General features: G+C 38.8%; 1 protein-coding gene across 1 annotated transcript; it reads left to right on the forward strand.

The window, feature by feature from the left end:
• The first annotated feature begins 312 nt into the window (after positions 1–312).
• cdk9 (cyclin-dependent kinase 9 (CDC2-related kinase)) lies at positions 313–10,170 on the forward strand. The gene is made up of 8 exons (XM_084746262.1): positions 313–469; positions 604–717; positions 1,579–1,660; positions 2,836–2,926; positions 3,145–3,311; positions 5,817–5,988; positions 8,492–8,640; positions 8,906–10,170. The coding sequence occupies exons 1-8, from the start codon at positions 429–431 to the stop codon at positions 9,269–9,271; spliced, it is 1,182 nt and encodes a 393-aa protein (XP_084602388.1). The 5' UTR covers positions 313–428; the 3' UTR covers positions 9,272–10,170.
• Positions 10,171–13,828: the final 3,658 nt, after the last annotated feature.

Consider the following 13,828-nt stretch of genomic DNA (forward strand, 5'->3'; position numbering starts at 1 on the left):
TTCTTATGTATAAGAAATGTGAATGGGATGTCTGATGTGTTTTCAGTATTATTGCTTAACAGTGGGGAAATGCAACTATATGGATCCATTCGAGTACTGTACTTAAATACAATTTTAAATTTTATAAAATTTATATTTCTAGTCTTCTACATCCCAGGGGCAAATATTGTACTTTTTACTCCACTACATTTGTCTGAAAGCTTTAGTTACTTTTCAGATTACAGTTATACCTTTCCTGTCCAGTGATTCTGAATATGAGTTTTTACAATAAACCAGAGTGTTCCTTTGTAAATCGCGAAAATTCTCCCACTTCTTGACAATTAAACAAAACATCACCATGCAAACTTCTAGGAACCTAGGTGTATTTGAATGCATCATATTACGTGTAAATATCGCGCAGGCGTAGACTCTCAACGGACGGGATAAGGATGCAGCGAGACAAAACTAGCAACGCCGGCGGAGCTGAAAAGTAAGTAAATAACTGTTCATAATATTACTTGTGGGACATTTATATTTTTCATTAATGTAAATGTGTTCCGACATGTTATATGTAGTCGGTGTTTTCATGTATATTCCCCAAAATCCACTGAAATGTCTCTTCAGGCCCGACCGGGAGGCCGCCATCATGTCCAAATACTACGATGGAGTAGAGTTTCCTTTCTGTGATGAGTTCTCCAAATATGAAAAAATGGCTAAAATAGGACAGGGGACGTTTGGGTGAGTAATACACAAATATTTTATCTTGTTAGTGTATCTGTGAATGTGGATTATTTGTTTGTATGGCTCACATTAGCTGTGGTACTAGCTTACTTTCGTTATGTCGAATGTGACGTACATGAAAGAGAACAAGTAAACATAGAAAATGTTGATTTTTCTCCATGTGGCCAGCTGTTTTTTATTTAGGTCAAAAGTGTTTTATGTGTTGGGTTACCACTGTGTTGGCTTACAAAGTTACCTAGCAACTTTAAAAAATGGGTTCAGTCCAGTTGGAATGTCTCTGAAGGCTGTAGTTTTTTTTTATAACGTTCCTTAATGACCTCTTAGTCTAGGCATTTTACCTGGAGGTGAGTCAGCTTCACACAAATCGCAACATAAACAAACTTAATGGACTATGTGTTTCCTATATGTTATAAATGAGAGAGAAAGATTTAAGGGATTGTATGTGGGTAAGGTTTTGATAATAGTGTAAATGTGGTCCTACCTTCTTGTACAGGCCATTTGTGGCAATAAAATATGTGAACAAGAATGATTTAAATAGGACCAGTACTATCACTATAAAGCAGTCCTTTGTCTTTAAAAGAATCAATAGGAAGATGAGAAAAAATACATTTTTAAAATCACACTGTGAAAGTAAGTTTGTCTGTTTTCAGCTCAGACCACAAATTCCTCTGTTGGTAGCCACAAGTGCTTGTGTTGTTCTCTGACTATGGCTCGTCCGTGGTCACTGAGTCTGTGTTTAGTCAGGATCTGTTTCTGCTTTGCACCTGTGACAGTAAAGAAATATTCTGCCAATTTGTAATCATGGTTCAGGACATGTGTTGTAGTATTCATGTCTCATCTGTAATCTTCTCTTCACAGGGAGGTGTTTAAAGCAAAACACAGACAGACTGGGAAGAAGGTCGCACTGAAGAAAGTTTTGATGGAAAATGAGAAGGAAGGGGTAAGAGGCCTTCAGAGACCACTGTAATAGTTAATGTGATGTTTCGACATGCTGAATGTCCATACGAATGGGAAACCTGTGTTGCACCATGAGCAACTAGTAATTTTGGCATTGATAATTATTTAGATGTTAATAATCCTGCTATAAGAGGTCACATGGGGAACATTGGTTATGCAGCCAAGCTGACACATTGTAAACAAACCACCAGGTTAGTCAAATGATTTTGGAAGAGACGACGAGCTGTAAAATAATGGAGCTACTTGTCATTGTTGTCATTGCAAACACTCGTCACAGTTTAGACATCATTGGGCAAGACATTGAATGGTACCTCACTGCTATTGTGTATGTGTGTATGAATGGGTGAATGAGGCCCATGTCCTTATAGCTTTTCTCTCTGGCACAAAACTGGCTGGAATGAAGAGTAAATCTCTGCAGATGACATTTTGATTGATATTAGCTAGGTAGCTATCTTAATACTATGTTAAGAGACAGTTTACAGTTATTGCAAAGGGTGATAAAAGCACAACCCTCACCAGTAACGTTCAGTTTTGGTGTGAGCTACTCCAAAAAATGGGCTTTTCTGTCTCTGTTAGGATAGAGTCTGTCTGACATAGCCAGAGCTTCTTTTCCAGTTTCTTGGTGAACATGGCGATGAATTCCCATCTAATAAATGTCTGGTTGCCTGAAAAACTCTGACACAACTGCCTTTCTGAAAAGTTCCAAGATTTTCACCAAGAAGTGCTTGGACTGGCTTTGCAAAAAACAGGGCTCTTTGAAAAAAGATTTTTCTCTAGATGGTCACATGCTGTGGCATACATGCTCTCCACTGTGAACTGCTTTGGATAAAAGTAATATATAGCCACTTACCATTTAAACTATTTTCAGTATGAACCGGTATACTGCACAGGCCTAATATCCAAATATCTACATAATGGCTGGACTTCCACCATTAACCTCGTTCATGTGGCTCCTACCTTTTTAAACACCAGACTTTCACTTTAAAACATGACTATGGATCAATAGCTGCTGTATACATTCTGCGCTCTTAATGCTGCTTATATTTGCCCTCCTTTGGCTGCATAACTCTTAAGTATTGACAAAATTCTGAATTCATATTAGTGCATCAGTGTTTCTATGCAGTCATCATGAAGTTTCCTCTGGCTGCTGTGTTTCAGTTCCCAATAACAGCTCTGAGAGAGATCAAGATCCTGCAACTGCTCAAACATGAGAATGTGGTCAATCTGATTGAGATCTGCAGAACCAAAGGTTGGTGTCACAAGTCCTCAGTTTATAATTCTGCTCTAACAGTCAACTTCTGTCTTCATATATTTTTTGTGCATTTATTTTTAATATAATATATAATAATATATTAATATAATATGTATAAATAGTCAAATGTGACCAGTGATAGGAGTGAGACGCATGTTTGTAGTTTGTTGGTAGCTGTTTTCATTTCACTGTTTTTCCCCTCTCTTTTCTTGAAGCTACTCAGTTCAACAGATACAAAGGCAGCATCTACCTGGTGTTTGACTTCTGTGAGCATGACCTGGCTGGGCTGCTGAGCAACGCAAATGTCAAGTTCACCCTGGCAGAGATCAAGAAAGTCATGCAGATGTTGCTCAATGGACTGTACTACATCCACAGAAACAAGGTGAGAAACAAGGGCCTTGGACAGATTTAACATCTAAAACAGAAATGTATGTAAAACACCCAGCAGAGAGAGCTTTTCAAACTGGTCTCTGCTAAGGAAGCTCACACTCAGCTGATCCCACTTGTGCAGAGAAATATGTATTGATCTGAGCAATATACAGTGTCTATAAAAAAGTATTTACCCCCTAGGATCTTTTCCCTTTTTTATTGCTTTTATAAATGGAGTCACGGTCAATATAATATGGCTTTTCTGACACAATTTACAAAAAGCCTCTAATGTCAAAGTGGAAAGAAATCTCTACAAAGTAATGTCAGTTAATTCAAATATATATTATAAAATAAGTGACTGCGTAAATACTCGCCCCCTTTAGAGTGACTGACCTAATTCAACAGAGGTCCAGCCAGCTGGTGCTTGTAGTCTCACAATTGGTGAAATGGAGATCACCTGAGTGCAGCGAATCTGTTTCAATTGATTGTAGTCAAGACAGCTGTGTATGGAAGGTCCAGTCACTGTTTCATCAGTATTACTGGCTACAATTACACCATAAAGACAAAAGAACACTCCAAGAAAAGGTTATTGAAAAGTAGAACTCTAGGGATGGAATATGACACATGTAAATGTGCCGAGAGCAGGACGTCCTCACAAACTGAGTGACCATGCAAGGAGGAGACTAGTGAGGGAGGCCACCAAGGCACCTATGATACGCTGAAGAAGTAAAAAGTGTCAGCAGCTGAGATGGGAGAGACTCTGCATATAACAACTGTTGCCCAGGAGATAGGGGTGTCACGGTATGAAATTTTAACCTCACAGTTATTGTGACCAAAATTATCACGGTTTTCGGTATTACTGTGGTATTTTTTAAAAAGTGTGTTGAATACATTACTGTTCAGCAAACAACAGCAATACCTCCATTGTCAAGTTTGTTGCTGACACAGTGGTGTTAGGCCTGATCAGCAACAGTTAACAGGCCTATCTGAAGACAGGCCCCCTTCCTCCACGTGAGCCCTATCATGCACCCTTCCCTTCTCCTTACACATATTCCATGTATATATCCCCCCCGCCACACACACCTCTTTTATTTACACATATATCCCTGCACACTATCAGCTGAGCGATCAACTGCATTTCACTACATCTTGCATTAGTATTACAAACATGTGACAAATAAATCCTTGAATATGTTCAGAAGGAACTGATAGTCCTACAATAACATGCAAAATATTTAAAGTGTAATTAAGTAAAAACACTAATACCACAATGTAAAAATACCTAAGTAAAGAATGTGAGTATTTTTTCCAACACAGCAGGTCAGTGATCAGTGTTTCAGTGACTCTCTGTGGATCAGTGAATAGTGTTTTATTTATGGCGGCTGCCACATTAAAAACTTTGGCACTACGACATGATCGCGGTAATCCACCGAGATAATATATATTTTTAAAATTAAAATGGTAATTGTTATAGTCAACATTTTTACCGGGGTTTGCCGCTACACTGGTAACCGTGACACACCTAATGGGAGAGTGGCGGTGAGAAAGCCACTGTTGAAGAAAGCTCATTAAATCTCAATTGGAGTTCACCCAGAGGCACATGGGAGACTCCACAGTCAAGTGGAAGAAGGTTCTTTCGTCTGATGAGACCAAAATTTGATTTTTGGCCATCAGACTAGATGCTATATATTAGGGGTGCAACAGATCAAAAAACTCATGGTTTGGATCGTGTCACGGTTCGAATCATTGGTTAGAAGTCATGATCAATCAATCAGCAGACACACTGTGTCACAGACGGGGCAAGGCGGAGCTGCATTGGTGAGCAGAGAGGAGCTGTGTAGAAGTTAAGACAGCTGATATCACCAGAGTTTCAATGAACATCACAGTTTGATGTTTCTTTGGTGATAGCATAGTTACATCAGTGAAAAAAGTTATGGTCTGGATTTCACTCAAGGCGATGTGACTCTTTTAAATCAGTCGCTCTTCACAGAGATGTGCTGCACACAGCAGCATCTGTCCTGTCTTTTCACTGCAACTCTGCATTGATTTCGGGTATTATAACTTATACAAAAGTAACAGTGACAGTAAAACTATGATGCTCACATGTGGTCCGCGGATCACATGCATACCGAACCGTAGAGGGCGATCCGTACAGGACACGAGGTCAACTGTGATCTGTTTGCATCCCTACTATATATATTTTTATTTAATTGACATACTTTGTAGAAATCTGTTTTCATTTTGGTATTAAAAAGTTGTTTTTTGTCAAAGTACATATTGACCATGCTTCCATTTATAAAAGCAATAAGAGGGGAAAACATCTAAGGGGGTGATTACTTTTTTTTATGCACGTTGTAGCCCTATTTACATTGATACTAGATTATAACTAACGTACAATTATTATACATCTGCAGGCTACCAGGGTGCTACTTATAAGCGCTAATGCACTATAACAGAGGTCTTACATTTGTTGTCATATTTGTGGTCTTGATCGTGTTCTCCCCTTCTCTCGGCTCAGATTCTTCACAGAGACATGAAAGCAGCCAATGTGCTCATCACCAGGGACGGTGTCCTGAAGCTGGCTGACTTTGGTTTGGCTCGAGCCTTCAGTCTGGCTAAAAACAGCCAGGGCAACCGCTACACCAACCGAGTAGTCACACTGTGGTACAGACCTCCAGAGCTGCTGCTGGGTAAGAAACAACTGTAAAACTTAACATGACATCCAAAGGCAGAAATATACATAAGCGCTGCTGCTGCTGCTGCCATAAATGGAGGGTTGTATTGTGTGCATCCTGCAACAGTACCTGAACAGCCTTGTGTACAGTCGTTACACATGACTGCAGTTATTTGTTGTGCCTGCTGTGCTACCTCATTTATTAATTCACACAAGAACCTGGCACTGATGCCATATTTCCTATTTCCTTAATCTCTGACACATGTAGACACTGGAGAGGGGCTGAAGAGCCGCATGTGGCTCTGGAGCCTCAGGTTGCAGACCCTTGGACTAGAGGGAATGCAATCTTGCAAGATGTCATGGAATCTTGTGGGATTTTGCAGGATGCGATTTCATGTGATCTCATGAGGAAGCAGATGTAAACAAACTGGAGACTACAATTTGCTGTAGTTCTTTGCAGAGAGAAAAAGAAGGAAAAGTTAAATGAGTCTGGATGAGAAAATGTTTGAGGAGACACATCAACACAGGTTGTTTATTCTTCAGTCAGACCAGGAGGTGAGATTTTATCTGTCCCTCTGTGAACAGTAGTCTGCTGCTGGCTAACATTAGCATGAAGGGCTAGAAAGTTTACAGCTGTTCTGCAGCATCATCAGCTGTTGCGTCTCCTTGTAGACAGTCTATCTTGTCTTTATCCTCTTCTTTGAATCTATCACAAACACCGACTTCATGCAAGCATGTCTCTGAGTGTGTTTGGCTGTGACCAGTGCTTTTGTGGGTGTTATGTTAGGTCAGTGTCTGTCTGCATGATGTGACCATCGTGCAGAACATGCATACAAATGTGACTGGCACAGAATTGGATATGTGACGCTGACCGGCTGGTCACCGGTCAGGGATGGTCACAATGAAAACGTTCAGTTTCTGGTGGGTTGATCTGTGCATCCCAATTACAGATTTCTCCTTAAAGCATTTACATGATTGTATAGGCTAATGGATCTTATTGGACTGTATTTTGTTTTGTTTTTTTCACTTATGTCCTGTAATTTTGGCCAGCATCAGAATGATACAGATACTGAGCATCGTATCGGTGCATCTCTACAAGCTTCTGTTCTGTTGTGTTCTGTTTTTGTCAAAGGAGTCTGGTAGCTTTGAAGAAAACATAGATGACACCTTTAGTTTCCTGTTGAAAGAGGTTGTCTGAGGAAAAATGATGAGACATTTTATATTCAAAAAGTCAACTTCATTGTGACATGTTCAACTCTGTCTTCCGTCCTCCTCTGTAAAAATAGTGAAGATGGCATACGTCTCACTGAAATCACATGTCAGTATTGTGAGAACTTCCATTTCACTGCATGTATTATGAGTCTGGACATACAACCGTGTGGCTGTAATTCCAATTTGAATTAGTTTTTTCTAAGGGATGCAGTGATGCCACTTTTTTTTTTTTTTTTTTTTTTTTCAGATCAAGTACTTACATTTGGATACTTGCTGATACTGAGTACTGATACAAGTACTTAATAATGCCATTACAGTTCTTACAACAACTTTGAAAACATGTTTTCATCAGATGTTCCTCAATTTATAAATGTAACAAATCATTGCTGTTTCCTGCTGCAAGTGTAACCATAGTTACTGTACACATTTACATTTTTGGGTTATTTGTAGTAAGTTTCTTTACTAATTTTGTGTTCCTTTATTAAGCTGTAGTTTACCTTGTATATTATATTTCAGTTATTGTTACATATAATTATTTCATTATCTTTTACAGAACTTGAGCTAGTATTTTAATTCCACATTTACATGTGTAGTATTTAAGTTTCTTCTTCATGTCTCTTGTCTAAGAGCTAATAAGTTCGTACCTGTTTAGGCAGTCTTGTCATGCTGTTTCAGTGAAGATTAACAGAATAAAAGAAAGCTTACAAAGAGGACTTGTAGCAGCTTATTACCAAGAAAAGAGAGTTACAGTGGTGTTTTTTTCTTCGTCTTAGGCTTAATTAGCTGAGGCATTCAACTACTTTACACCCAATGGGACTTATTGGACAGCGGGTGGCTGCAGTCTACAGGTGCACTCTGCATAGATTTCAGTTTTACATGGAATTTTACAGACGGTGGCCAAAGTCACTGTGGTCTTTAGTGGATTATGTTGAGGACAACAAGTCTCTTGCTGATCATGGCAGCACAACCAAGAAAAGAGGGTAGGCATCAGCAAACTTGTTGAACTCTTCGTTGTGCTGCTGCTTTAGGTGTTTTATCAACTTGCTTGTCTTGGGTGGCTACTTTTCCTGACATGGTATTTGGTGTGGCGTATCGGAGTACTTTTATGAGTACGAATATGTATTACCTGATGCTGGTGTCAGTGCATCCCCAGTTTTTCTAATAGTAGTAACATTAACTTTCACTCAGATTTTTGTGGATGCTTAATGAGAGACTCAGCTTTGATATCATGTATGCTTTTTTGCTATTTCAGGCCATATTTCCAGAGACTTTTAGGTACTTAAGGTATTTGTTTATTTTATTGATAGGTGAACGAGACTACGGCCCCCCAATTGACCTGTGGGGAGCGGGCTGCATCATGGCTGAAATGTGGACCAGAAGTCCCATAATGCAAGGCAACACTGAGCAGCACCAGCTCACTCTCATCAGCCAGCTGTGTGGCTCCATCACTGCCGAGGTAAGATGACATCGTAACGTAAACGCCAGTTTAGACTGAAGCTGCATTACATTTTTGTCGACTTGCGCAAAATGTTGTCTTGTTTTGTTCACAACTTGAAGATAATCAGTTTACTCAAGAAACCAGAAAATATACACATTTAAGAAGCTGAAATCAGACAATTTTTACTCTTTTTTCCTTAATTATTTTCAAACCGATTAATTATCAAAATAGTTTGCAAATAATTGTTGCAGCTCTGTACTGAAGCTTATTCTGTGTGTATCAGGTGTGGCCTGGTGTGGATAAGAAGTACGAGCTGTATCAGAAGATGGAGCTGCCTAAAGGTCAGAAGAGGAAGGTGAAGGACCGACTGAAAGCTTACGTCAAAGACCCGTACGCTCTGGATCTCATAGACAAACTCCTGGTGCTGGACCCGGCGCAGCGCATAGACAGCGACGACGCGCTCAACCACGACTTCTTCTGGTCCGACCCCATGCCCTCAGACCTGAAGAACATGCTCTCCACCCACAACACCTCCATGTTTGAATACCTGGCCCCACCCAGGAGGAGAGGCCACATGCCTCAGCAGCAGCCCAATCAGAACAGAAACCCGGCCACCACTAGTCAGACAGAGTTCGATCGAGTGTTCTAGTGGCTGAAGAAGTTTATGGACAAGTAGTTCAGCTTAATTTCCCAGCCGGCCTAATGTTGAGGAAAGCTACACATTCCTTGTTTGGTTGAGGTCTGGTGGATGTTACCTGCAGATCTTTACAGTTGCTTGTACGATCATTTTTCTGAGCGTTTACAGCAGATATGCAGGTTGTTTGGATCAAGACACAACTGTAATATTTAAAATCATGCAAGCCAAGTTTTTATGATCAAATTGTGCTTTTGTTCCAGATGATGATGTAGGGCTGGGCAGTATATCCATTATTAGATCCATATTGTGATATGAGACTAGATATGGTGTTAAAGTTAGGTTGTTGTTACATTGTAATGTCTTTTCTTGATCTTTAAGGCTGTAAAAATTAAGGTAAAGTGATTTTCTGACTGTTCTATTGTTTGCCTTTATCCAGTTACTCATTATATCCTCACATGATTATTCATCAGTAATCTCACAGTGTTAATATTTTATTAAAACATCAATAGTCATGGCTACAATATTGTTGCAATATGTATATCGAGGTATTTGGTCAGAAATATTGTGATATTTGATCTGTCTATTGCCCAGCCCTATAATGAAGATATGGATGTTCGTCTCTGTGGACATGGCTCGTGTGTGCTTATGTAGTTTTCATTTTGAGAGCTAAGTTTGAGTTAGTCTGGCATTTTAGCTTTTTTTTTTTTTTTTTTTGTATTTTCACACTTGTTTTATCATTGTTTTGTACAAAGGTTGCTGCCTCTTTACAGGCTGTGCAGTATTTAGAGTTTTTTTATTTATAATAAGAAAGTGAGAAACTTTTATTTAAACCATTTTACACCTCCCACATTTCTGAACACTGAATGTCCGAAAGTGACACGCAAAATTAAAGGTTATTTTTGCTAAACTTCTATGACTTTGTCATCATTATATTTGCTGGGAGCTGCACTCAAATAATGGCAATTTACCCTTGTATTAGTTGGTGTTTCTGTGTTGTAAAGAAACATTGTTTAAAAGCAGCATGAGCATTTTTCTTTTTTTCTGATTTACTTATTACTGTTTTATTTGTCTGGTCAGTTTGGAAAGTCAAGTGAGCATCACAGCTTCTACTTGGACACTAAAACAAGACACATTTCAACTAAAGGACGGGGGAGTTGAAGTGTAGAAGATAAATTGTTAGAAGTAACATCATAAATGGTTTTCTAGTTTTCTTGTCAGCTTTCCCTAAAATGTTGAAATACATTATGTGGGTTTCTAGAATGTCCTAATGGGGATAGTACTCCTGTGGACAAAGCGGCAAAATGTACTTTACCCACCTAAAGAAATTTAACAGTTTAAGTACGCTGTATATTTACAGTATTTTCACCACTTTACCTCGCTGTGAGACAGACTTTTCAAACAGGAAACTTGGTGTATAAGGCAAATATTGGTTTCTGAGTTGCAGTGTTTTGGAGGTATCGGCTGTAGAGATGTCTGGCTTCTCTCCAATATAATGACACTAATAACACTCAGCTTGTGTTGCTCAAAGTGCCAAAAAAAAACGTACATTTAAAATCAAAACCAGTGTCTCTTTCCAAAAATCATGACTTGGTAACTCAAATCAATCCACAAATAGATAAATGTGGCAAGGGGGAAAAAGGAATCCTGAATTCAGTTCAACTTTGTACTCACAGTTTATCTCAGATCCAAAGCTTGATTTTAAATAGTAAATTGTCTGCACTTAAATTCTATTTTTGTTTTGTTTTTTTTAACTAGAGCAGGACATTTCAGACGTGGCCAGTAGGAGCCAGGATCAAACTACCAACCCTGTGATTCACGGACAAGCAGCTCTGAGTCACAGCCCCTCTAACACAGAGAGGAGGACGCAGTATTTTACACTCTCAAACCTCAAATCTTTTTCAATGTAAACTTTATACCCAGACTTTCCAACACAGCAACATGAAGAAGACTGTAACCAAGTGGAAGACACACTGGTGAACTACATCCAGTAGGTGGCAGCATCACATCACTGTCATTAAATAGCAGATACATTCTGTGTGCTTGCCACTGAGCCTTGACAATCTTTATTACTATAGCTCAAGGAATAATCAAAAGAACCTTCAACCCATGTCATTTTTCCTTTCTTCCTGCTACAATAAACATATTTTTGGTTCCTCTGCTTGTCCCATAGAAGGACTGTTGTGCTAAACATGGTGCTTTCTGGACATGTCAACTTATGTAGGGTACCTAGAAATTGGTTTTATGTCAAACCTCCATTTATAGTTGCCTCTAGAACCCTCTGAGGAAGCTGCAGTCATCAATATTTGACTACAACTCCGTATCAAGCTGGGAATTTACTTAAAGTCTGATCCACTCTAAAAAATATTGATTACAGCCACTGCATATGCATTTTTTTCTGCAGGTGAAAGAGGAAGTCATGCATTTCATTCCAGCTACACTTCATCAGGCTCAGACTAGATGTTTGCACTCCCAACTCATCAAACACAGCAGCTTGGTCACTGGCCCTACACTTCAAACTACGACGCTTTATCTACACCTCTAGCATCAGTTTTGCACATGCAGAGCTCCACAGTCAATACAATAATAAATATGCAACATCCAGGTAGAACCTTCAAAATAAAGGTGACAAAACTACTTGGGTAAGTTTAGGTTTAAAAAGAATATTTCGGATCTGTCAGTTTGTAAAAACATGAGAAAGATATTTGATTGTTGAGTCTCATTCCCATTATGTCAAATACTGATATTTTGGGTTTGTAAAATGCCCCAAGCACTGAAAAATAATAAGAAAATAAAAAAAAGTACAGACAGATGGTGGAGCCTCTGTGGATGGGTTGACTGCTTAGAAGTTAATCTAATAAATAACACTAAAAAGGTGGAAATCTCATTTTTTCAAAACTTTTCTAAGACTGTTTAATGTGCTGCTTGAAGTTAAAAATTCTTAAAGGGACAGTTCACTGCAAAAAAAGTCCCATAATGCAAGGAGGTAAGATGACATCGTAACGTAAACGCCAGTTTAGACTGAAGCTGCAATACATTTTTGTCGACTTGCACTGCAACTAACAATTCTTTTCATTGTCTGTTAATCTGCTGATTATTTTCTTGATTAACTGATTAGTAGTTTGGTCCATAAAATGTAAGAAAATAGTGAAATGTTGAGTCTTGTTTTGTTCACGACTCAAAGATAATCAGTTTACTCAAGAAACCAGAAAAAAATAATAAAATATTCACATTTAAGAAGCTGAAATCAGGCAATTTTGACACTTTTTTTCTTGAAAATATCAAAAAAAAGATCTCTGCACACCTGAATAGGTACGTTGGAGGAAGATTCAACTTGAAGAAAACCAGACAGACTCCTGCACACTGTCTCACTTTCTGCTGATTTATTAAATATCTGACGTAGACCAAAATGTTGGATATTTAATAAATCAGCAGAAAGCGAGACAGTGTGCAGGAGTCTTTCTGGTTTTCTTCACGTTGACTCTTTTCCCTAAAACTTTTTTCAACCCGATTACTCGATTATCAAAATAGTTTGTGATTAATTGTTGCAGCTCTTTACTGAAGCTTATTCTGTGTGTATCAGGTGTGGCCTGGTGTGGATAAGAAGTATGAGCTGTATCAGAAGAGGAAGGTGAAGAACTGGCTGAAAGCCTACATCAAAGACCCGTACGCTCTGGATCTCATAGACAAACAATGTGCTGTTTAAAGTTAAAAATTCTTAAAGGGACAGTTCACTGCAAAATCAAAAATGCATATTTCCTCCCTGGGCTGAAGTAACTATTTATCCATCAAGATAGTTTCGGTGTGAGCTGCAGGGTTTTGGAGATATCACCTGTAGAGGTGTCTGCCTTCCCTCCAATACAATGGAATTAAATGGCATTCGGCTTGTGGTGCTTAAATCACTAAAAAAATACATTTGAAAAATTAATTAGTGACGTCTCTTTCCAGAAACATGACCTTATTACTCTCACAGACATTGTTGTGAGCAGTTTCATGTAGGAACTATTTTCTTTTTATGGAACTACACCTGACAACTGTGCAGAAGGTAGCGTGACTTTAATACCAGTGCCTGAACAATTCTTTTTTCTATACCGCTTTTTATAAAATTAAATTACACATTATGCATTACAGTACAATTACTCCCTTCAAAAGAAGAAACTCTTGAAAGATGTGGGAGCAGCTGCAGAAATAGTTTTTACTCTGCAAACTCTACTTAACCTGGAAAACTGGACTAAAATGAAGAAACTGATGGATAACTGCACAGTATTGGACCATATAAAAGTTATAAATAAGTGTCAAGAGGAACATTAAGGACAGACAGTACACTGCCTAATCCAAAGACGAAGCAGGGAATGATTGTTTGGGTGACGTTTGTGGTACTGGAAAATAAAGGTAGAGTGAGACCTCTTAATTTCTCTGTGCCAAAGAGCAGCAAGCTCATGTCTGACCATCAGCTTCAGGTGTTTCTCTGCTTTTACCCCTCTGTCTGTAAATAACACCTTGCTTCCCACCAGAAATGCCCCTTAGCTCCAGGTTATCCATCCTCACGGAGGTGAGGACAGGATGCACCGG

This window comes from Lutjanus erythropterus, chromosome 20 (assembly GCF_056507025.1).
Source record: "Lutjanus erythropterus isolate fLutEry1 chromosome 20, fLutEry1.hap2, whole genome shotgun sequence".
Classification (NCBI taxonomy): Eukaryota; Metazoa; Chordata; class Actinopteri; order Lutjaniformes; family Lutjanidae; genus Lutjanus; species Lutjanus erythropterus.

Bases quoted from the DNA above. Each gene is read 5' to 3' on its own strand.
- cdk9 (XM_084746262.1), top strand. From the start codon at position 429: ATGCAGCGAGACAAAACTAGCAACGCCGGCGGAGCTGAAAA. The intron at 3,312-5,816 runs GTGAGAAACAAG...CTCTCGGCTCAG, and splicing joins ACTACATCCACAGAAACAAG to ATTCTTCACAGAGACATGAA. The intron at 8,641-8,905 runs GTAAGATGACAT...TGTGTGTATCAG, and splicing joins GTGGCTCCATCACTGCCGAG to GTGTGGCCTGGTGTGGATAA.